Source organism: Calidris pugnax, unplaced genomic scaffold (assembly GCF_001431845.1).
Source record: "Calidris pugnax isolate Ruff unplaced genomic scaffold, ASM143184v1 scaffold24, whole genome shotgun sequence".
Lineage (NCBI taxonomy): Eukaryota > Metazoa > Chordata > Aves > Charadriiformes > Scolopacidae > Calidris > Calidris pugnax.
Window position 1 is genome coordinate 38,145,083 of NW_015090922.1, and position 25,652 is coordinate 38,170,734.

General features: G+C 41.3%; 1 protein-coding gene across 2 annotated transcripts; it reads left to right on the forward strand.

Moving 5' to 3' along the window:
- The first annotated feature begins 30 nt into the window (after positions 1 to 30).
- OPRM1 (opioid receptor, mu 1) lies at positions 31 to 19,834 on the forward strand. Of its 2 annotated transcripts, XM_014951177.1 has the most exons (4): positions 146 to 330; positions 15,347 to 15,699; positions 16,768 to 17,288; positions 18,957 to 19,831. In XM_014951177.1, exons 1-4 carry the CDS (start codon positions 260 to 262, stop codon positions 18,987 to 18,989), a joined length of 978 nt encoding a protein of 325 aa, XP_014806663.1. In that variant the 5' UTR covers positions 146 to 259; the 3' UTR covers positions 18,990 to 19,831. The 2 variants fall into 2 exon arrangements, with proteins under 2 accessions (XP_014806664.1, XP_014806663.1); XM_014951178.1 differs by having other exon boundaries at positions 31 to 330; positions 16,768 to 19,834.
- Positions 19,835 to 25,652: the final 5,818 nt, after the last annotated feature.

The window sequence follows — 25,652 nt, forward strand, 5'->3', positions numbered from 1 at the left end:
CGGCTCCGCGCCGCTGCTGGCGGGCGCCCTGGAGGTCCCCTTCGCCGCCAACGCCTCCGCCGCCGCCGCTTGCCGCCCCGCCGCGCCACCCTGCGCGGCCGCGCCACCGGGCGCTTGGGGCAACGCCTCGGCGGCGGCGGCTGCTGCGGGCTGGAACCGCTCCGATCCCTGCGGCGGCGGCGCCAACGGCAGCGCGGGCGGCGGCGGTCCTTGCGCGCCCACGGGCGGCGGCCCCTCGGTGGTCACGGCCATCGCCATCATGGCCATCTACTCCGTGGTGTGCGTCGTGGGGCTCTTCGGCAACTTCTTGGTCATGTATGTCATCGTCAGGTGAGTGCCGGCCCTGCCCCGTCCCGCAGCCCCCGGCCGCCGCCGTCGGGGCGGACGCTCCGTCCCGACGGGGGATGCTGCCGGCCCTCTCCGTCAGGCAGCGTGGAGAGAACCGCTCCGGGGGATGGGGAGGTGGAGGGAGAGGAGGAGGAAGGGGCAGGAGGCTTTTGAGAAAGCCCCGGAGCAGGTGATCGGGGAAGGGAAACTCGCCGTGGGGCCGTGAGGACTGAGCTGTCTCTCTGAAACCGCTCCAGGTCCGGGGATGCTCTACGGTCCCCCCCGGTGCTGCGGCACCTCTGCGAGCTGCTCTGCCCCACGGGGCCCCAATCTCGCACCTGCCCGCTGGGGTGGGGGGATTTAGAGGGACTTTGGCCGCTGCCTGGGAGCGTGTTGCGGGTACGGGCGCACCCGCACACCCGGCACGCACCTCACGTCTTGCCCCCCGCCGCTCCCAAGCGCACAATGGTCTCTCTGCCCGGATTTGTATGTCCTCTGCCTCGAGTCTTGATGTATATGTTTATATTCCTATACGTTTAGATACGTAGATACACACACAAACGTGCGCAAATGCGCCAGGATGGCGGCCGCTGCCCGCAATCCAGCTTTCCCTCCCGCAGACGCATCCCGGGCTTTGGCCGGGCGCTCCCCGCCGGGCCTGTCACGCACCGGAGATCCCGTGCCCGTTAAACCGGCGGCGGGCGAGCGAGAGCGGGATCACACGGGCTGCCTTCACCCGCCCGGCAGCGGGGGAACAGCGCCACCTCCCGGCGGCGGCGCGGCGGGACGCGACGGGACGGGCCCGACCCAGCGGCTCTTCCTTCGCGGCCGCTTGGCTTTCCCAAATCAAGCGATTTGGGGGCGACCCTGAAGGAAGGGGGTAGCCCTGCCCGGCATTTCCAGGTTTCCCCACGTCTGGAAAACATCCCTTTTCCCTTCGAACACCGTGGGGGTAGCCCTGCCCGGCACTTCCAGGTGTCCCCACGTCCGGAAAACATCCCTTTTCCCTTCGAACACCGTGTTTCCCAAGAAGGCGGGGGGAGCAGCCGTCGGGGCAGGGGTGCCGTGGGGCAGGGAGGTGGCAGGAGCAGAAACTGGAGCCCGGCATAGCTCACAGGCCAGTGGTGGGTGCTGTACTGACAGTGGGAGCCACCAAAAGCCAGGGATGAGGTGAAAGTAGGGTGCTGCAGAGGTGGTGGAGTCACCATCCCTGGCTGTGTTCAAGGGCCGTTTGAATGCAGTGCTAAGGGACATGGTGTAGGGGAGGACTTTGTAGAGTAGGGTAGATGGTTGGACTCGATGATCCCAAGGGTCTCTTCCAACCTAGACGATTCTATGATTCTATGACGGAGGATGATTCCTTCAGCACATCTTGGGGATGTCCCTGCAAAGCCCTCGCAGCTCATAGACCTAATGGGAACACAAGAAATACACATCAGTGGTTCGAAGTGTGGCAGTTCAGAAACATGGTGGTGGTAACGATACTTGAGATGCTTCCTTTGAAAGGCGCAGAGGTAGGGAGGTTTCTCTTCTGCAGGTTCTCTTCTGGGGTTTGGTTGGTCCAAGATTCAGGCTATCTACATGAAGATACAGCTGCAGAAAGGCTTCTGAACAGGGGCACGGCTGTGTTTGGCTGAGCAAGTGTTTGAATGCATTCCTCTGGGAGAAAAACCAGATGCACAATGTAACAGAGCCGGGATAACTGTCAGCAGAGAAATATGCCACAGGTTTTCACTGAAATTATATCTTTTTACCAGGCATAACCCATGCTAGGTTTGTATTTCGTACATTAATTAATTGGATTACACTTGCACCAGGAAGACAAATTGAATGAGGCACTTGCATTTAGATTTTTATCTAAAGAGAGCATCTCTCCCCGAGATTACAGTTAAAAACAAAAGCCAGAAGCAATAGGAGAAAGCAAAAATATAATTTCATTTTACAGAGGAAAACACAAATCAATTAAATGGCCTCTCCAAAACCATCCAGGAATTCTATGGCAAAGGCAGAGGATGGAACCCAGGTCTCCAGTGCAAGCACAGCTTGCAGTATGACGGAGTTCCTTCCTAATTAATATCATGCAGCTGTTTACCTGTTTGGGATGAAAAAGAGTTTACATGTTAATGGTTGAACAGGATCTGTGGTTTAAGCAACAAAAAATGCATTTCCTTTCCTTTCTCTATAGGTTTGTAGGTCTGTACAGCAATAGGGAACTTTTTTATTTATTTCCTGTTGCAAGCTGTACTAACATGACAGTATTTCGAATCATACAATATGTGTATATGTAATAGTGAGCACCTGTGTTTCTCTATAGGTTTAGTATATCTGTACAGCAATAGGGAACTTTTTTATTTATTTCCTGTTGCAAGCTGTACTAACATGACAGTATTTCGAATCATACAATATGTGTATATGTAATAGTGAGCATACGCACTCGTGTTCATGTATCCTTGGATCCAGCTCAGACAGAAGGCAAAACTTGCACTGAATTTAATTTGGAATCATATAAAGCTCCACTTCTTTATCTACCTTTCACCCCATGCCTGCTCAGGAGGAAAAAAATATTAAAGTTTGCATTAATTCTCAGAAGAATTGGGACTTACTTTTCCTCCTGCTCAGGAGGAAAAAAAATATTGAGGTTTGCATTAATTCTCAGAAGAATTGGGACTACTAGACATAAGATTTTAAAATTATATTGGTTGCTAGATTGCCTTGAAAATACTAGGAGTTGGGAGGTAAGTGCTTAGATATTTGAAACTCTGTCCCTACTCCACCCTTCAGAGTCCAGCCCTGGTGAAAACACCAGTCACTTCATATTCAGTGTGCTGGGTGCTAATATCTCATGTTCAGAGTCTTTATAAATATTTTTAATAACCGCTATATTATTCTTACAACTTTTCCGTACGAGGCAGATCCATGGGTTTTGAGCCAGAGCTGTGCAAGTGCTTGCCTGATGTGGCACTGTCACATCAATGTGTCCACAATGCCACCCTGTTACCCCAGATGGGGCAAACAGGGGTCAGAATGCAGACATGTAATCTGGAGATAAAAACGTATTGTAATTATTGATACAAAACTCAGGTTCTTCTTGCAAAGAAGTTCCATGGATTTCCAATTTCTGTACCTGTTTATTTAATATTATTAATGCGTTCTTATCCACTGTCCTCATTCTCAGAAGTGGTTCCTGTTCCAATGAACGCTCTCATCCTTGAATTAATATTTACATTATATCTGTAGTGTGTGAGGCTGAACCTCATGTTACTAACACTGAGATGCTTCCTTTGTCAAGTACAAAAAAATGTCTTCTGAGTGACAGCAGTAATAATCAGGTTTTACTGCCAGCCATGAATTTCCTGCAATCTGAAAAATCTGTAGATAATTTTTATTATCTATTTTCCTCATGTGTTTTGTGTGAGTGTAAATTACTAAAATGAACACAGCGTTGTTATGGCTATGTCAACAGCAAATGCTACTTCTAGCTGCTGCAGAGTACAACGAGACAGTGTACAATTAGTACCATGTGGCATTGAATTAATTTACACAGCCATCTATAGGCTTTTCCAGCTTTCTCATCAAGTCGGTGGGATTAGTCACACATTCGAGTGGGCCCTGTGATTAAGGCAATATGCTAGAAAGCTGTAATAGATCATCGATGAAAATTTAGCATCCCCAGTCTGGAAAAGAGGAATAGCTCTCGGGTGCCCCAGTCCTCCACGGTGCCAAGTGCCCTGAGAGGAGTGTAATTCCACCAACAGCCTCTATAGTCTCTCGAGTCAAGTGATTCCTTAATTGCTTTGCTATTAATTTTGTCACATATCATAAACAAAGTGGCCTCGGGTTCTCCATGATCCTTCGCAGGAGGAAGGAAATGTCTTGTTTCATTACAGTAAGTGATTACTCTGGTTTAAAAAAAAAAAAAAAAAATCAAAACAGGGAAAGAAGTCGTCTCTGAAAGAAAGAGACTTATTTCTACGTTTCTCAAAACAACCTTTTAGTAGTGTTTTGAAAAAAAAAAAAAAAAAACCAAAAGAGCTGTGACTGAAACACCATCCAATCTGGAAAGACCATGCAGTACTGAAAGCTCTGGTTACTTCTGCCCAGCTCGCTCACACTTGAGGAAAACTGTTTTACTAAGCAGAACGGAATTTGAGGTGAAATTTCCATTGTAGAAAGAATTGATGTCACCAGAGGAATAAATATTCTCACACAAATGCACAGAAAGAGAAAAGTGAGGAAAGAGGTCATAACATATGAAGTGAAGAGAGTCTGTTTAGAGAAATGAAAATGATCCCAAGCTTGAAAGTGGCTGAAGCGAAGCAAGGTTTTCTGAAAAACAGGAGCTCTTAGTAAGGTGACGTGGAGTTATGGATGCAGTGTGAAGGAAGGCCTACAGCATCTCTCAAACCAAGAAATGCATAAAATTTATCCTTTTCTTTCCTGTCCACAGCTTCCCTGCGTTTGGAATTAAATGTGTGAATGAGTGTCCTGCCCGTTCCACTGTCTCCAAAGAAAATATTCCACCCATTGCTAAGAGCTGTTACCTAAAGCCACATCAGCCTTGACCAGCCCTGTGAATTATGTATTGATAACATTCACCAGCAGGAGCCAGAGATTTGGGGACAGAACTGAGGGAGTCAGGCTGGGCAGGGAGAGCACAGAATTAAATTAGCTGTGCAGTGAGGGGTGACCCTCAGCATCCTGCATTACAGAAAGGCAGGTGTGCCTGTTTGCACACTGTTTGTGGTAGAAGTTTACCAACCTCAGCTAGTGGGTAAATGTTTGACTAGCAGGCTGCTCTCTTTGCCTTGCCCAAGATCAGGGGAAGCAGACAGATAAAACAGCATCTATACCTTTGTATTCTAGTTTTTAAAAAAAATTATATTGTCATGGATATGGTCAAAATTTGGCCCAAAATACGTTAGTCTGCAACATGGGAATAATCCCCATCTCCCTGAGGGAGCAGAGGTGACTGGGGGTTAAGTAAGAGCAGCAGCTGGCTCTGCTGCCCCACACTTCTCTCTTGCCCATGGGCCAGCACACCTGCCCCAGGAGGGCAGACCCCCCTGCTCTGCTAGAGGCTCTTCTGGGCAGAAAACATCCCCTCTTACTCAATTTCTCTTGAAAAAGCCGTTCTGATCCCGCTGTATTTTTCCTCGAGTATCATTTTGGTAATGGCTCTCAAGAAAAATAATGTTAAGCACTTCCTGATTATTTTTTTTTCATTTCCTCATAAAAATAAGTCAAATTATACCAACTTTTCATGTCTTCAGTAAAATTAGAAAATATTGTGAGCACATATTGTTTATATTATATTATGTAATTATTAGCAAGCTAATGACTAATTAGCTAAATGAACTAACATAATCCTGAAGTACTGCTTTATTTTAATTTAATTTACAGTAATTTTTTCAAATCATCAGGCATAGCTTCTGCTGAACGCTGTTGATAAGCTTTCAGATTTTTTTTTTAGACCAAAAGGTGACATACTCACAAAAATCTTAAATGTAACGTGATATAAGACCAAATGTCTCAGAATCATAGGGTAGCTTACTAACCTCTTTTCCAGCCATAGGCAGCAGCTGGTGTTTAGTCAAAGAGCAGAAGAAAAAGGAACATCACTGTAAGAGTCATTCTAACAGTCTGTTAGATTGCACAGGGACTTTCTGAGCTGCAGTTTGCATCAACATTTTATTCAATAGCTTTCTGTGGACATTCCTACCATCAGTAGTCCAAAAAAAAAAAAAATCAGAATCAAAAATAATGTTGGAAATAAAAGGTCACAAATATTACCATGTCTAAACAAGCTTGTTTGAAATGAACGTTCTCTAAAGCAAAATTTCAGAGTTCTGAAACATTTTTTAAGATTTTAAGTAAGTTAGTTCTTTTTAAGCCTAAGTGTTAAGATGGATATTATAGAGATCTTCATTAATAGATGTTTTAAAAAAATATTTATTTTCATTATGAATTCAAGTGAAAATAAGTTTTCAATCCTTGTTCATTATAACTATATTTTTAAAAAATCTGAATTGCTGTGATTAGGCTGGTCTCAAACAGAGCTCTTTTTATACCTATCTGTGCCTTCTTTGGTTTATACCATGAAGTTTGAGTTCACGGTGTGCTAAGTAGGGCTGCTCTCATCTTTCAAAGAGCCTGCTCCCTTTTGGAAGTTGGCTTTTAATAGTGTTCAGTAGCAAGGAGTTCCACAGCTTAGCCCAGGTGTGTTAAGAAGCATTAATCTGTTTAATGTTAAACACTTTTAAATTTTATTTATACTTCCCTTTGAATTTGCGTGATGAAAAAAGGTACGGATGACAGACTATAGCTGTCAGGTACCTGCGAAAGACATGAAATAGCATTTTTTGTCCACCTTCTCACTGAGAAGTGTTCAATTATCAGCTGTAAGATCTTGTATCTCAGATCAGGAATAAAACTTCAAAACAAAAATGTTTGTGTAAAATAGATCACCTACTCCTCATTGTGGAGCAATCCCAGCTGAGAGAAATCTCTTACGGGGGAGCAGGGAGCAGCAGTTAGGTATGTTTTCCTGTTTTCCCCTTGCACCACGCTAACCTCCAGCACAGGGACGTGCTGCCTTTACAGATAAATCATGCAAGGAGCCAGTTACCCAAAGCCTTCTTGTGAGGTGATGGTCTCAGTACCTCCCTCAGAGCCCCAGCTTCACTCACAGTCTCATCCTGGTCACATAGAGACTAAATCCATGAGCCCTAACACTTTTCATCTGGTCTCCTCAGAGCGCATAATCATGCTGCTTCTTTCTGTCGTGCCTGCCTCCATCATCAACTGCTTCCCCCATCTCCCCTGTTTATGCTCTCTCCAGTCCCTTTTTCTCACCTATTTTCTCACTCCTTTCCAGATCACACTCGACAGCTTCACTAGAAGATTCTGGTCTCTTGCATGCAAGAGACCATACCTTGTATACTTAACATTACTTTGGTCTATGTAGGCATTATCTCGAGCCCCGTGCTACTTCTCTGATATCCTCTTACCAGGGGTGACTTCTTCTGCTGTTCCCTGTCACACCTTCGAGGATCTCACTTGTACTGGTGGTAAAACTGTCTTCAGAGGCTTCCCTGCCAGCTTCCCTGCCAAGCTGGGGGTGAGCTGATCAGTCCACAAATCAGGAGGAGGGAACCAGCACCTGGAAAGCAGAGAAAATAGCTGTTTACATGGCCCCCTAGGAAAATATAACCACAGTTATCATAAACGTAGACAGTGATTTTACTTTCAGTCACACTTCCCTGAAGGCAGAGGGGAGAAAGTCACAGAAACCGACGTTTTTCCTTTCCATGTCTTCCTGGCAAAGCAAAAATTTCAGCAATAAGCACCCTCTGCTGGATAATGACAGTATATTGGAGTTAGCCTTATTAACACCATTGATTTATTTCTGAGAAATGTGTTACACAGTAACTGTGAAAGCAGCCACCTTTACTGGAGACCCATATATGGCCTCAGCACCAGGCAAACAGAAACTCAGCTAAAGGTGATTTAACAAGCAGGCCAGATAAAGCCCTGGAATAATTTGCATGTAATTCTTCCCACATTTATCTAGGCTGGAGGGGAAAGAAGTGTACCAGCAGATGACGTGGAGCATATATATTGCTGTCCTTTGGTTTTTATCGTTAAGTGGCTTTTTGTTATCTCTGGGAAAAGAAAAAGAAAAAAAGGGTAATGGGAGTTATAAGACATTGCAACATCTTAGGTGTTTGTGCGGCAAGTTGATTATGAATGTATCTATAAAGATCAGTTCTGGCTGGTTCCCCTCCCCTTTTAGGGAAAAGAAAAAATGCATCACATCAGTTTTATTTTGTATGGATTTCTGCCAGGATATTAAGCGTATAGATGTAATTTTAAAAGGCACGAAAATAATAAAAGATAAATAATAAAATAGTTACCTGTCATGACTGCTGTGGAGTTTGTGTGTTCTGTCTGAAGTAATCTCCTTGCTCCTTAATCCTCTCTGTCAGACATCAAGGAAAAGGAGCAGCCAAAACAGCTGTTTTTCCCAAAGAAAGAAGCTTGTTTTGTTTTCTCTGGGAAGGGCCAAACTCACTTATTCAAACTAAGCAGCAGAAAGAGGACCTCTATAGGATGACTCTCAGTAGCAAAAAAAGCAGGAAAAGCCATAAAGAAAGCAACAGGTGAATTTTAGCCCAAAGCCCAACACAGTATTGTAATTAATTGAAAACAGGATGAGTCAGATGTCCTCCCAACTCTCTTGGTGCCACATTGTTCCCAAAAAGACCCGCACAGGAGTCTGAAGAAAGCTGACTCTGCCTAAAAGGCTTTCATTTATCTCTCCCTCTCCCAAAGCTGAGGTCTGAGAGTCGCTAATTGATGCTGAGAACAGGAGAAACGGCCCTAAGCTGATGCTGTTCCACGAGAAGTGATGTGCTCTGCCTATTCTCCTGCCTAGGTCCTGTAAGCAAATGCTGGTGGAACTGCCTTGAGACAGTCCCTGGCGCAAGGACAGGACAAGCTGGGAAGTCAAAAATGCTAGCAAGATAACCTGAGGGAAGTAAACTTTGGTGAAAGTCTGGATTAATTCCATTTGTGCCACGGAGGAGAATAAAGTGAAAAACAAACTTGACAGAGGGAAAACAAAGTATTAGGGAGAAAAGAGGTAGCAGCTGAAGCAGCTACAGTCCAGCACTTATCTGCCCTGCGTTCATATCCACATTCAGCATATGCATTCAAACTGCTTTATAAAAAGGGCATCCCCTTGCCGGTGCATGAGGAAGCGAGGGGAAGGCCGCTCCAGCATAACATACATGGAGGCCTTGCTGCATTCCCCACCCAGAATGAAGAACTAGGCCTTGCTATTTTAGATCTAGTGAACCCCCTCAGCGTGCCATGACTTGGCACTTGAAGTGACGCTTGGTGTTTGCATGTTTTTTCATCTGTCTGATTAAACCACCACCGGTCACAGAGACGGCCGGCTGGCACAATGCTGGGAGTCAGGACACAAAGCTTTAACAGGAGGAAATAACCACTGCCTCTGTCTTTCTTGTTCCCTTCCCTAGTTCAGCTTTTATCCCCAAACCCTGGATCAGCGCAGGAAGTGAATGTGCCTGCAAATTGCACAATTTCATTGAAAGCAAGTGTGAACATTTTCTGCTACAATGTACCTGCTAAAGGATTATTTTTTAATTATTTGTTTGTTTGTTTTCCCTGAGGGCTTATTATTTTTAAATTTCATCCTCGTATGTGATCTCTTTAGAAGAATATAAATCAGAAGGGCTGAGTAGATGGTAATCACAGTATTGCACCTCCAACCTGGGTGGCCTGACCACATAATAATGTGTAAGGGTTGTGCACAGATTTATGATGCTTGTACCCAGAGCTTGAATTTAATGGCTCAAGGCATAAGCATTCTGAACTATCCCTGAATAGAAAAATCAAATAGAAATCAATAGAAAAATCTTTAAGATAATTAAGTCATATGCTCTCAGATAGGTAGGTTAGGCTCATACAGACTTCAAAACTTTAATAGGTAACAGTCTACTGCAGCACACATCACAGCTGTGGCTGAAACACAGTATGGGTCTTTCACTACCATGCAAAGAAATAAAAAGGTCAATAAGATAGCGTGGCCATCAGTTAAGTCTTTTATTTGAGACCCTTTAGCTCAAAGGAACTTTCCAGGATATGCTCTATCTGAGAGACACATGACTTCAGTGTCAAACATACTTATTGGATTGGCAGACAGAATAATTTTTTGGAAGGGGGAAGGTGTTCCAGACTGTTCTGAATAGAACATGATCTTTGTCAACGTGTAAGGGCTTAGTGAAAAATGAAAGTGCCTAGTATCTCAGGAAAACATGCAAAAAAGAAAAAAAAAATCCCCCTTTCCTAGTGTTTTTGCGTTGCATATACAAGGCGCACGAGAACAGCCATGGAAATAAAAGTTAATTTAAATTGGTTCAAATAGGCATACTTCACATGTTTTAATCTTCCCACCCAAGGAGACCTCAACTAATCTAATGTATGCACATAATGATCCTTCATTTGTTTAACAAGTCATTTATGCAAGAAGAACATGAATTTGAAACGCTAACCTAATCTCCTCCAGCATCAACAAGAGTTATGTCAGGTTGTCTGTATGCAAGACCTAATCGCTGGCTGTTGTTTCTTTCAGCAGCCAAACCATTTTCATGAACGACTGCTTTCTGCAATGAATCTCCTGTAATTAAGCCAGTTTTTCATATATTTTGCATTGAACTAAAACACAGATCAGTTGAAGCAGGCTTTGTCTCCAAATTAGCATTCTGTGGACAAAAGCTTGCAGGCCTTTGTGTTGCTGAAAGCAGTTATTACCAATCTATCATTGGCCAGCCCATTTCCTAAGTGCAAAAGACTGTTTCTCCTTTCCTCCTCACTGTTCCTATTCAGATGGGAGCAGTTTTCAAATTTATTTGTTATGGTATGTGTTACTACATTCACTGGGTTAGACACGCACCCCTTGTCTGACTTCATTGCACTAGCCCCGTGGTACAAGGGCATGGGAAAACTGATGTGGTACAGAAGGGCTGAAGGATCTGGAGTAGGGTATATTTCAGTGGTCCACAGGGATGTAAACGGCTTATCTGAGAAGCAATAGGGACAAGACTCAGATGGCAGTACACCAACTGTATCTATTAGGCTTAGAAAAAGCATGACGCAAACTAAAAATGTCATGATTTTTTAAGAAAAGAAACAGTCATCCCGTTATTTGTTCTTTTCAGCTATGCAAGCTGAAGAATTTTTGGAGTTGCATATACAAGATGCACCAGAGCAGCCATGGAAATTAAAGTTAATTAAAAATTGTTTCAACTAGGCAGACTTTTTGGAGGTGATAAGGTGGAGACTAAACCATTGGACTGGGAACGCCAGAAACAGATCTGTCTTGCAGAAATAGAAAGAGGCACAAGTGTGTTCACATCTCTCTTGTCAAATGTTTGTGAGGTGGAAGGGAAGGTGCTCACGGCTCCTCAGGATGCTGTTACATGTTGTCTCTCTAGCTCACTTTGGTGAACCTTTTATTTGGTTTGCAAACGACATGTGGCCCATGGGCTGCCAGTTGAAGAGGTCATTTCAAGACTTTGTATTTATCCTTGAGTAGTAGGAACTTAGTGACTAGCTGAGAAGGATTTTTATGATTTTCTGCTTTGCTTTTTCTTATTCCAAGCAAATCGCAGTTGAGCGGAACTGTGCAGATCAGATCTTCAAACTTTAAGTATATTTTAAAGCTTTGCTGGATTGAAGATAAAGGCAAGATTGAGTTTACCCTGCAGAATTAGGCATACACAAAGTATATCTTTACTGTTGTAAATCTCATCTATCACCTACTACCAACAAAAATCGTTTAATAAACATAGATATTTTATGACATAAAACCTGCGCTGAAGAGACAGAAAGGGCATACTAGTGAGTGTGAGTATTATAATGAGCATAATTAATTTGAATATGTATCAAGAGCCGTATCAAGCTAAATATTCACAAAAAATTGAATAATCATGTTGCTCTATAAGTCTTTCATTGCAAAGCTGTAAAAATAAAAGTAATGTTGCCCAAAGCCAGCTTTTGTCTTCACTTGCAACCTTTCTCATTGTCATGCAAACTTTATTATGCATAGTATTTCAGATGCTGAAATTTCAATGCAATCTAAATGCCAGCATTCAGATTTTCATGGGTTTGCATTTAAGAATCTTTCTTTACACATCTGTTCATTTTTAGATTCTCTGGTGGCTTGAATGAAAATGCAAAAACAGTATCTGTTAAAAGATTGCATTTCTAAATCCCGTGCTTTTGGTATTACAAGTCATACAGATATTCTGTGACTTAAATTACATATAAAATTAAATCCCTCTGAAGTATTGAATCTCATCACATACACACCTGTGTCTGGATAATGGAAGTATTTGTGCTGCTTGTTCAAATAAGCAGACTGATACCTTAGCAAAAGATATAGTAACAGCTAAGATCAAGGCTTTCAAGAGCTCAATTTTGAGGGAATGTTATTTTTCATGCTGTTAAAATTACTTTTAATCAATTGCTTCAGTATTTATTTGTTCGTACCAAAAAAATAATCCTGGGAACACTGATAATCTACTAATTTGGAAAAATACATGTTTAACAAAATGTACCTTTTAGAAATAATCCCTTTATAAAGTCTTGCAATATTCAGTACAGAAAAACACCAAAATGCCATAGAATTCACCAAGAAGAATATTGTAAATTTCAATAAGCTTTTGTTGAATAGGCAATTGTGGAGGTAGATACTTTCTATCACCACAAAAGCTCTGCTTCCTTTCTTCCTAAGAACAGAGTGATTAGAAATATAAAGATTACAGAGTACTTCAAGCAAAATCCTTCACTAATAGCCTATAGAGCCCATTAGACAAAATAAGTCTGAGAACTTTTAAGCTTAAACTGACAATGAAAGCAAGACAGCAAAACCGAAAAATGTGTAGCATTTAAGCAGGATAACACCCATGCCAGTCCCGGTGAAGAAGTTTTATTCCATTTATTCAGAGCTTTTCTCTGCCCATCCTTTGGCATTCTGGCCTGAGAGTCAATTGCATATTGGTTGATGCATTTATTTTTTGCTGTATTAAGTGTTGCCTTAAAATAATCAGAGTGGCTTTAATTACTGGTATATTAAAAAAAATCATTATAATCTGATGATGTGCTCTGCAGACAGAGTTGTGCCAGAATCGTGTGTGATGGCAGCAGCACGGAACAACATATCTAAGCGTGATTTCGTGCCCAGCCCATAACGACAGAGACAGGACAATCACCTCAGAGCTGAGTAGGGATCAGCATCCTGGGTGAGGGCAAAGGATCCTCGTTGTCCTTGTCTGTGCAGAACTGAGAGCCACTGTCCCTCCACTGCTCTTGCTGCTTGAGCAGCTCAGACTGGAGCAAGCTGGATACGTCTGCTCGTAACACAACTAAATCTCCAGGTTAGCTCTCTGGACACAATTATAGCTAGTCCTGGGTCTGTTGTCAGACCTATGGAAAAGACATTTATTTTTGACAATCAGGAGACATGGCAGAAGGAGGGCTTAGTACAACGTTTTCATTCTCGGTAATAGTAAAGTCATTATAAATATGTTGTTATTTTCCTTCTGTTCTGCAAGATTCTACAGCAAATTGCCCAGAAAATATTTTCTTCTCCCTCCAAACTGTTTTTAGAGCTGCAGCTTATTATGTTCCTCTCCCACACTGCAATCCTGTACATTTTTTCTAAATAATTCCCAGCAGAAAGAGGCATGAATGGTTGCAGCATCTACCTCTTCCTAAGTTAGTGTTACAATCTGATGGATAAATGTGAAAGAAAACTTTTTTAGGTTACTGTCAGAATGCAGGTTTTGTTTAAAGCTTCAAAGTATCATACCCAGATCATAGTTTCTCAAGACATCAGTCAAGAAAGAGCTTGGAAATATTTTCTTTAAAAACACCCTAAACTGCAATTAGGGTTGCTAGTAGCTCCTCATGCTTAATGCTAGAAAATGAGAGAACAAAGGCAGGGCAAACTTCTTCAGATGTTCGTCATAAAAGCTATCTAGATACATTCAGCATGAAGTCTAAATTTCACCAGACCCTACAAAAAAGTTCTGAATATGTGTTCCTTACACAGCCCTGCCACCATTTTTTTTGCAGCTGACTCATGTTCTGAAGAGATCAGAGACAAAAAACTATGAAAGCCTGTATTTTACACTTTGCCTTCCCCAGCAGGTTGCCTGAAAGATCTTTTCAAATGGTCTATTCCTCTTGCACATCCATAAATTGTAAGATGTTTGATCAAACACTGTACTTGTTACTTTGCAGAAACAGAAGGGATTTTTATCAAAAGAGCAAGCCATCTCTCCCCCCAAAAGCCAGTGCCCAAAAACCTTGGCAGCAACAGGACAGCAGGGCAGCAGAGCCAGGAACATAACTTAGAGTGAAACAGTCATTTTACCACTGCAAAAGTGTAGCATCCTCATCAACGTTAGGTGTCAAGTGCTGCTCAGGTGACACAAGAACTTGAAATTGTAAAGGCTCTTCACAAAAGTTGTTAAAACTAAGGAGGAATTCGGATTCTACCTTTAGCAATGCAAACACAAATTAAAACATAAAAAACTCCCCCTGCTCAGCTGTGATTGAAGTGTGACAAATTCAAAAAGTGGGGTTTGGGTAGTTAGTGGCACAGACTTAGCAAGAGGGAGGGAGGTACAAAGGAGTTTGAAGACCCTCCTGCTGAAATAGGCACCGTGGAGCAGAGCAGGCATTCCTACCTCAAACAGCAGGGCTGCAGCATCCACACGGGCGGTGGTTCTGTTGACATGCTCAGTGCATCCGGCTAATTGCATCTGGGTAATAGCATCTGTCTTCTCATTTAGTTGGAAGAACCATCTGTCCAACTTGTTTAGGACATTAAGATTAGTAAGGCAATGTAAAAACCATCATTACAAATGATCTTAGAATTCTATAATTATAAACAAATGAGAAACTCTTAAAAGCCTGCATTTTTAGACACAGCGAATTTGATAATTACACTAATGTTTTAGGTACTTATTCCCTAAGGAATTATATCATTAATACTCCACGAATGAGTTCCCCATTTCTGTAGACCACAGTTCTGATACTTGACGTGACATCAGCAGATGCAGAAAATTTATCCATTCAGTAAAGGGTCCAATATGTACAAATACAATTTATTCAAATAATTTCTCAGTTCTTTAGCATCCATAATATTATTTCTTCTATTTCTTCTTTTTCTTTTTTATGTGGATCCTTTCTCTCTGTAAAAGTTAAATTAATCTTTTCTTTCTCACACCATTTAACTAACGTCTCACTGAGCTGCAAAGATCATTTAGATAAACCTTAGCAAGGTCATTTGTTAAAAGCAGAAAGTAACCTTCATAGTATCAAGCTAATTATTGCATAGAAATTTATTATGCATGATGCACTGGACTCAGTTTTGTTTAGCATTGTCTGTCGTGGTCATTCACATGCTTTGCTGATTTTTTTCTAGGTACACGAAAATGAAGACTGCCACCAATATCTATATTTTCAATCTTGCACTGGCAGATGCTCTAGCAACAAGCACTCTGCCATTCCAGAGTGTGAATTACTTGATGGGAACGTGGCCATTTGGTACAATCCTCTGTAAGATTGTTATATCCATAGACTACTACAACATGTTCACCAGTATCTTCACACTCTGCACCATGAGTGTGGATCGCTACGTAGCTGTTTGCCACCCAGTTAAGGCCCTTGATTTCCGTACCCCAAGAAATGCCAAAATTGTCAATGTCTGCAACTGGATTCTTTCTTCTGCCATTGGCCTGCCAGTTATGTTCATGGCAACTACTAAATACAGGCATGGTAAGTCTGACTTTCATTCCTAAGTTGAATATTTTGATGTTTAAACTCCTTTCTGCATTGTTTCACTTTATTTTAGAGACATTGAGTTAACTTCTGACCTCCAGCCTGTATAAAGCAGGCATCAGTGCAAATGGACCCCTTCAACAGCTGTAGTTGACTGGACACAGAACTGCACATGGTCTGTCTTTTACACCAGGCAGCTCCAGATCCATCTGTAGATTCATGCAAGTCCCGCTGTCCCACACAGGGTTTGGAAAAGCATCTGTGCCTGCCTGTCTTCTGCTGTGCGGTGGCTATGCACTCTTCTATAGCACAGAAGCCTGTGCTTTACCTGTGGTATTCCCCCAGAAGTTGGCAGCCATAGATATTTTGTCTGGCAGGACATGATACAGATCAGAGAGCATGTTCTGGATGACAGAATCATAGAATAGTTTGAGTTGGAAGGAATCTTTAAAGGTCATCATCAACTAGATCAGGTTGTTCAGAGCCCCATCCGACCTGATCTGGAATGTTTCCAGAGACGGGGCATCTACCACTTCCCCGGGCAACCTGTTTCAGTGTTTCATCACCTCATCGCTGGCACTCAAAGACCTTCCATGAAGCAACAGCATCTCAACATAAATCCAAACCCTCCATTGTGCCCAGTTAACATGTCATCCACTTCCCTATTGCCCTGAAATGCCCAAACTCTCAGCAGATAAGGTGGTTAAACCATCTCTTTTTCTTTTTTTTTTTTTGCCAGATTTTATACTGAAAGTGAAAATGAGTCAATGTTTAAGCAGTTACAACAATTCTGCTCTTTTTCTTGTCCAATATACACAAAATTTCAAGCCATAAAATGCAAAAGAGAACACATTACTTTGGTTTTGTTTCTCTAACTCACGATACATAATGTTTTGCAGCACTGTGTCCTATTGATGTTTGCACCAATGACAGGTCACAGATTACTTCAGTTTAGTCATTTACTTAGTAAATCTTCATGCCTATGATATTTAACAAAAAGAGTTTGAAGAAAAACAGATCAAAAACTGACCCACCTGTTCTCTGCTGTTTTCTTTTTTTCTCTAGGCTCAATTGACTGCACACTTACATTCTCCCATCCTGCTTGGTACTGGGAGAACCTCCTGAAAATCTGTGTGTTCATCTTTGCCTTCATCATGCCAGTCCTGATCATTACCGTCTGCTATGGGCTGATGATTTTACGCCTAAAGAGCGTTCGCATGTTATCTGGCTCCAAAGAGAAGGACAGGAACCTGCGGAGAATCACGAGGATGGTTCTTGTAGTGGTGGCAGTGTTTATCGTCTGCTGGACTCCCATCCACATTTATGTCATCGTTAAAGCCCTGGTCAACATCCCAGAAACTACTTTCCAGACTGTCTCCTGGCATTTCTGTATTGCTTTAGGGTATACAAATAGCTGCCTTAATCCAGTCCTTTATGCATTTCTAGATGAGAATTTCAAAAGGTGTTTCAGAGAGTTCTGCATCCCCACTTCCTCAACCATTGAGCAGCAAAACTCCACTCGAGTCCGACAAAACACTCGTGACCATGCTTCCACTGCCAACACTGTGGACAGGACTAACCATCAGGTATGACTAGCAGTGGAGATGTCATCTCTGGATCCAGGCCTCCCGCTTGGAGATGACATGTATTCTGAAGTTACGGTTTATACTGATTTGTAGCTATCTGAAGGTCTAAACACCTTCAAGGTTATATTTTAAACTGGTGTATGCATACACAGAGACCCCAGTGCTGCATGGGGCTAGTTGTTCTGTCCTCCAGCTGATGCTCAGAAGCTGAGGGTTTTCAGAGGTATCTTGTATGATTGGGTCCAACATGCATGCACCTACACAGCACACAAAACAGTGTTTCCTTTGCAGGATGTTTACAATAGGTGACTGCTCTAGAACTGGCTGGAGAGTAATCACAGATTTCTTTATTCTTATTCCTTGTCTGCTGAGGGAGACAGGAGTGTACAGAATCTTCTTGTCCCATTCCAACAGTGAATAAAAGAGAAGAAACTGTGCTTTGACGCTTTTTGTTGATGTACAAAAGGCAGCCTACCTGGCTTATTTGTCCTGTAAGACACACAAGAAGTAGACAAAGGCTTGTATACATGCAGTTCTATTATCAGATAATTATCTGTGTTGGTTAGGGTGGGTTTTGAGATATACATACACATATAAATATATATACACACATGTGAATAGAATAGAATAGTTCAGTTGGAAGGGACATACAACAATTATCTAGTCCAACTGTTAAAGACTATTGCGCCATTTTTGCTATTTAAGGTATACAGAGAACATGCCTTTTCCATGCAGAAAAAGCCTTTGAGAAGTAGGGATTTTATGGCACAGCAGATACCAAGAGAAACAGATGTTTGATTTTTTTATTCAGGCTAGTTTTGCTTAGCTTTCGCAAAGAAGCTGTTTTGCTACATCTTCAACATCCATGTCCCAGTGATTAGTCCTGAGAATTTCCAGTGCACATCCCTCAGTTAACATCAAGCAAAATATGGAGGCAAATCTTAATATTCATAGAAATAACTCATGCACAGCACAAGTGCTAGAAAAAGTTTAAGCCGTCTCTGTAATTCATGAAAAAGAAGAACAAAAGGCACAAGCCTAGTTCATTCCTTGACACACCACCTTTCAGCAATATCCTTAGGTTGCTCCTGCACTAGCTGCTCGCTGCTGCCACTTCAGCCACAAGCTAGCTGCCTCCTCGAGGTGCAGGCATCAATGGCTTCTTGTGAAAACAATCACATACCTGTCACTCAGCTGCTGCCAGAAAACCCACATCAGAACATTGTCATCTCCAAACAGACAAAATAGTCATTGCTGCAGAAAAGGGGAGGGAGCAGGCGAAAGGGAGAAGGGGAAGCTTTATTAAACATCCACAGTTGGTGGTGTGGTTCACCAGCATCTGCCTCATACGTGCCAAACTGTGGCCTGTGAAACCAGTTAGTACCTGCTCAGTCTTACGCACGCTTTGGTGGCACAGCAGAACTGCCAAACTTGGCAGAGGCGCATACGTATCTGTATGTATGTATATATGTGTAGCATTTACGAGGTAAACTAAACACTTATTAGACAGATTCATCTGTTAATAATGTAACCCTCAGTGGAGTTAATTATGTGCATGTGTTTGACAACAGGATTGTTTCTGTATCTAGTACAATTCCAGCTTTTTACAGTGCAGTGTGTATGCACATATTTTCTACATTTAATTATGCTTCTTTATAATATTTGTAGGAGAGCTGTAGCCTTCTAAACTTCTACCCTTAGTGAAGATTAATGTGGTACTTACTGCCCAGAGGCTGAATGAAATAAAGTCTATTTCCCTCGGCACTGAGCGAACACAGAATAGAAGACGATCCTTCCCACAAAGATCTTTCAACCTACACCAACAAGGGAGAGAGCCAGCTGAGGCAGAGATAGACCAAACAAGTGAAGTGATGGTTGTTTTTGGGGTTTGTTTTTTATATTTAGGGAATAGTGATGGAATTAGTTAAGTGATAAAGCATATGTAAAAAGAAGTGAAGGGGAAGACAATGAAGGAAAAGGGAGGTGAGAGGAAGAGGGAGGAGGAGAAAGGGGAACATCAGGAATGAGGTCCGAGAAAGGTAGTAAAGAAGGAAACTGAAGCAAAGAGCCAATATGCACAGAACAAAAAAGGTGTATGCAGAGCTGTAAGAAATTGTGTGGTTGCCCAGCTTTGTCTACTTGTGTAGCTTATAGTAGCTACTAGTCATCAGTTTTCCCCAGGGCTATGGAGAAGAAGACAACCCTTGGAAGCTCATGCTCTCATAGATGGGTGGAAAGGTCTCTTTGCATGGTCTGGTATTTGAAAGAATTTGATGTGGCCATAAATGGGCCCGATTTCACTTCCCTCACCACCATCCCTGCAATCCTGGCTCCAGCAGCTGCTGGTTTATTTCTGCCAGATGTGCTCACTGGATGTTGACCTCAACCTTCTCACTCCTGCACTCCCTGGAGTACGGCACCACAACTATCAGGTGCAGTCTTTCTCACTCTCCACAAAGTCTATAGAATACATTGACACCAAGCCGTGTTTAAACTTCAATATTAAACTACTACTTTTTTTTTTTCTTATCCAGAAAACCTTTTAGTAAAAGGCATTTTTATGTTTAAACCTTAATATTAAACTATTTTTTTTTTTTTGTTCTTCTCCAGAAAACCTTTTAGTAAAAGGCATTTTTGTTGTCTGCTACTATCAGAATGACAGACAGTGTTGTAGGACTAATCTACACTAAAAAGGTTCTCTGGGGTACTACTTACAAGTGTAACATCTAATTATTTTTGTTGTTGTTGTTCTTTTCAAACAGAGAAAACCCTAGAGTGAATGCAGCCTTTACTTCCAGAAAAGAGAAATAAAAGCAAAAATAAAGAAAGCAAAAAAAAAAACAACAAAAAAACCCCTGTTTGCTCCCAACAATGAGCTTGAGTAAATTCTATTGACAGGGTATAACCCTGTTTGCTCCCAACAGTGAGCTTGAGTAAATTCTATTGACAGGGTATTCTTTTCACAGGTAAATGCTTTCTGGACAAGAAAGTCTAGCTAGTATATCTGTAATGATCTAAGTATACTGACAAGGCCTTTCTTGTATAGACAAGGCCTTGGAGAGCATTTGGTATGAATTCTAATTGCCAGGCTGTATAGTGCTCAGTGCAGTCCAAGTCATTTTCAAAGAAACAGATGTTCTACAAGTTGCTTTTTTGCCAAGTGAGAATTCTTTACTCCTGCTAAAGTTAATGAGAACTGCAAGCACTCAGTCGCTCAACAGCTTAGGGCCTCACACTCCTAAAAATAAGCAGTCACTGGGAGGAAGAGCTGTGTTTTATATCAGTGCAAAAGCAGTAACAGAAAACATTACAAATATTCATATTGTGCATTAAGATAGTGGTATTTCATCTACTTTATGGCTCTTTGACATTACCAAAAACTTTTTCTAGATTAAGGGTTTGATTGTTGTTTTATCAGCGTTTATAAAAAGTGGAAGAGCAAAACAAGTTCAGACCTCCTCCAGAAATGCAGCTTCTTTCAAATACACAAAGTAGCATGTAACACCTAACACCAATGGTATGAGCATTTATAGAAATATATGTGGTCAGTGGAACAACATAGTTCTGAGGGAGAAAAGGCAGCAGCTAATCAAACATGCAAAAACTGGAGGTGGTGTGAGACTGAGGTGTTTGACATCTGTGGCAGACGTATCCTGTTCAACCGAACTAACTCCTGCTGCAAAATGCACAGCTTACACATGTTCCAAAGTGAGCTTAAAGGCTCAGCTCACTTGTTTTTTTAGGGAGGCATAATCAATCTTATAAATGCATTTACATGAAGAGTTAAAACAAGAGTAGAAGTGATGGAATCCTGGAAAAATTGCTTGTAAAGCAAAACTGCTTGCTCTGAACTTTTCTCTGTATGACCCAATATTGGTCGGGAACTATAATAGAGGACCAAATACTAGCTTTTGCAAGTAGCTGAGGTTTTTTGGTGACATTGACAAACAACCTGATTCATAACAAAAACCTTGAAAAATATTTTTAAATAGCTTTTACTTCATATGCATAGAGAATCCCTGCATTAATTTATCCTGAGATTTTTAAAAGTTGGAATTTTTTTTAACATTTAAAATTAATTTGTATTTTTTCTCCCTGAAAACTATTATTTCCAAATGCCTTTTGTTTTTGTTAATATCTCTTAGTGTCAACAAATCCTAAATATTTAGGAAAATGCTTTATTAATAATTATAGAAAGCTGATAAATTTAATTTGTTTCAGTTTCTTCGTGATCCATTTAAGTTTTTATAGCAGCCTCACCTGAATGTGTCCAAGCAACTGGGCAAATTATATACAGGCACGTTTTCAAGACTATTTAGTCATCCTATGTAACTATTTTTTTGTATTTTTAGCTTTCTCTTTAAACACTGAAGTGTCTAAATGTCATAATGGAAGCTGCAAATCCTCCTTATATGCTGAAAATGAAGCCTCAGATAGGTTCAGTAACCAGAAGCTCTGGTATTTCTGTCCAGCTCTGAAAGTTTTGCCCTTATTTCTTGGATTGGCAGCCATGTGAACAAATTAAAAGGAAATTGGATTAAAGAAAAATATTTTTAAGTTGAAAAAAAGGAAACATTGAAAGCTAGTTTCAAATAAATTAAGAAAGTGCTTTCTTACCTTTTAATTTTCCCAGTGCTATATGACAGATACAAACAGATATGGGGAATGCTGGTGAGTCCTATGCAGAAACGTGACACAAGCTGGACAGATTCTGTAACTCCAGACCTTGGCAGATTCACATCTACCAGTATGAATACAGACGTATTCATAAAGATAAGTGAATATGAGCTTCAAAATTAATTTCTGGGTCTAGACTTCTCCAAAAACGAGGGACATTCACACTTAGGATCAGCCATTTCCTGGCCAAAAGGGGCTGAGGAGTAACATTCCCACTGCAGAATAAAGAAAATCCAGACATATAGCATGTTCAATTGAACAAGCATTTGAGTTATGTTGTGGCCTTGGAGAAATTTATCTCCAAATCAGTAGTTATAACAGCCTCCCCTCTGCTGAATGTGCTTGGAAAGAGATCCAGTTAGAAAATGCAAATCCAAAACTATTACCCACTATTACCCACGTGCTGCTACTTTCATGGGAGCACATTCCCTCTCTTGTCTCAGGCTGCATTCGTGACTCTGCTTTCCATACCATAAACCCTTTATTTGCAGTGTCTCCCACCCTGTTTTTAATAGATTCTAGTGCTGCCAGCTAACATTGGTTGGGCAGTAAAAAGGGTTGCAGACTTTCAGGATGTGCAGTAAGTGGATTTTCTAGATGAAAACATCTCTAGTGCTATCGTACCTGTACGGGAATGGGACTTGACATGGCTACTGTGGACACACAGGGCTGAGAGGCTGTTGGGTTTGTTTGCTGATGTAAGTTCATCTCACACGGAATTTAAGCTAGACTGTAACTGCAAATCCAAAAATTAGCCAACGTACTGATGTAGGCACAGAAGGTATTATGTAAAATACTAACTCCCCTGCAAACTGCTACAAAAAGAATACAGGAAGGGAGTGAAATCCTTCCATGCCTGTGAAATTCATAGAGGGTTTCCCTCTAGAAAGAGAAAAAAAATGGTTTTGTATGAAATACATTCCAATTCTAGTTCAAATCTCAGATCTACTAACATTTCATTATCTTTAAAGGCCAGACATGAAATTTTTCTGTGATCATTCCCTCTGCTTTTGTTGCTTTACTGCAGGGGCATAGTCTTGCCTCACTGTCTGGGCTACCTGTTTAGCTTTATACAGCAGGACAGTAGCTGCAGATGATAAGTAAACACCTCTTAAAAAAAAAAACCCACGCACGCAAACGCACACACAGACTTGTGGGTGGGAAGAGATCGAGTAATTGTTCATTGTATTTGCAATTTCTTTCCTTTCAGTTGGAACTTCAAGAAGCTGAAACTACTCCACTGCCGTGACAGGGTCTGCTGCCGCATGGCTCTCACAGCACTTGGGCACCAGTGCCAGGGTGTCGCTGGGCAGTATGCTATGGGAAGGTGTAGGATACACTTGCCCTCAAAAAAAAAACAACAAAAAAAATACCACAGAGGAAAGTGCCTGCTTTTCCAGTCTGTCAAAAAGTGCTTCTGCGTCACTTCTTATACATTGTGTATAACAGAAGCATGAAACTTAACAACAAGCAGAGCCAAGAGATACGGGGGCTTGCCAGGCTCCAGTGTTTGAAGCAGTCATGTTTACCAGGAATACATACATTAGTCCTAATAAAGCTACTCTACCTGTAGCCATCTGGCATGCTCTTGGCAAGTGACAGTGGTGGTAAACAGGTTGGAAACCAGAATTCAAAGGCTAGAGAACTATAGTTTGAAAAACAAAGGTGAGCTTTTAATGGCTGGAGAAAATGGGAAACGAAGTTGTAATACTGTTGGATACTCGATTTACTCTTAAAATTTATTTGTAGAGATGTTTTCTGTCCAGGTTATTTGTGTGCTGAAGTCTCTCAAGATCATCTAGGACAACACTTGCAGTTCAAGAGGTCCTCTCTTACAAGGATTGCAAGTTTCACAATTTCAAAGGGAAAATACAGTGCTCACTTAACAAAAAACAGTACTCCAGGCTTCACCTTCTGCTTCTATTTCTCACATAAAGATAGACTTTAAAATCAAAACTAAAATCAGAACAATGACTTATCACTGCTTCTAAAACAGATGAGTAAATTAAAGTATTCCGTGTTGTTATTGATTGTTGAATGATCCACAAAAGAGCATAGGCTCTATTAACATAAATTCCTGTGTGAACAGAAATCTAACTGTAAGCCTGTCGGGGCTGGCACGGGCTGCTGATGACTTCTCTTTCAACTAGTCTCTCAAATTCCAACTGCCCTGTCAGCAACATTTCGAATTTGTGAGTTGTTGACAGGCCCTACATGACGCGCTTGGAGTGGTTAATGCATTAGAGCTTACGTTTTGCTAGAAATCTATTTTTTCTCTTAACCAGTTCCATAATACGTTTGCTTTTCTAACTAATGTAATAACAGTCCGCATCTCCATTTTTGTATTATCTGCTAAAACACATTAAGATTTATGGAAGAAACATTGTACTGAAGTGATTGCCACCTTAGCTGTTTTCTAGTATGAAAAATAGGAATATCCATGTAGATAATTTGTGGTGCAATGGTATTTTCTAGCCATTGTTTGTTACTTGCTTTGTAAATAAATCATCAGTAGTTAACCAGAGGAGAATGTACTTTGACAAATTTAAGTGTATTCTAAAATACAACTCTACGGTATGGGTTGGGGTTTTTTTCTTTTTATTTCTGCAGCCAAAATGTATTTCTTATTTTCATTGTTATCAACTATGTAACAATATGCTTTTAATGTGAAATTGTTTGTTTCTGTCATGGACTGCGTAATAAAGATTGAAGGCCAAATCCATGCAAGTTGTAAATTAAAGTAATACATGAGTTTCATCAGTGTGTTGCAACTAAATATAAAACCCTTTACATCAGCAGAATAGGAAACTAGATATAGCAGAAGTGCCTTAATTTTTTTTCCCTTTTCTGTTGAAAATGTCATTGTGCTGTCATAGAGATTTAAAATTTAATTTCATATTAGTTTAGCAGGGTCTCCTCAGAGTCATCATTAAAGTTTAAACCAGAGTTGTCACCATCCTAAGAGGTTTTGCATCTAATTTTTAAACAGCATAAGATAAGCACTTGGAAGACTTTGACATATCGTTCTGCACTACACAGCAGCATTATTTAGATACCAAGAAGAACACAGAATACACCAGAAATACAAACAGGATAGAATCATACAACTCCATTACCATCAGACAGGTTCTGAGAAGTCTGTCATTTAAATACATTGAATGGCCATTTGAAAAGTCTTAACTGATAAATCAGAAATGTATCACAGAATCTTCATGGTTGGAAAGGACCTTTGAGATCATCAAGTCCAACCATACACACATGCAAAAAAATACCACAACAAAACACCCAACCCAACAGTTTCGGACACCAAAGCATGCCCTGAAGTGCCATGTCTACACATTTATTAAATACCTCCAGGGATAGTGACTCCACCACCCCCCTGTGCAGGCCATTTCAGTGCCTGACAGCGCAATCCAACCCTCACCTCGGGCTTACCTCAGCTCTTGTCGCCATTGCTGCCGCCGCTGCCACCACCTTACCAACCCGATGTAACTAAATTTAAAATCATAGTTTCAGGAGTAGTCAAAAGTTCATCACCTTTCACAGAATTTACATAATGAATTGAAACCATTATTTCTATTTGTACTTAGAATAAGATGAAGCTCACAGGCAAAATACTATACCTTGTCGACAGACTGCCTAATATTCATAAAGATGTTCTAGGTTTCTGCAGTCCAATAATTAATT

Excerpts from the sequence above, each read along its gene's own strand:
- OPRM1 (XM_014951177.1), top strand. The coding sequence starts at position 260 with ATGGCCATCTACTCCGTGGTGTGCGTCGTGGGGCTCTTCGGCAACTTC. Across the intron at positions 15,700-16,767 it reads AACTACTAAATACAGGCATG|GCTCAATTGACTGCACACTT; the intron begins GTAAGTCTGACT and ends TTTTTTCTCTAG. Across the intron at positions 17,289-18,956 it reads TGGACAGGACTAACCATCAG|GAGAGCTGTAGCCTTCTAAA; the intron begins GTATGACTAGCA and ends TAATATTTGTAG.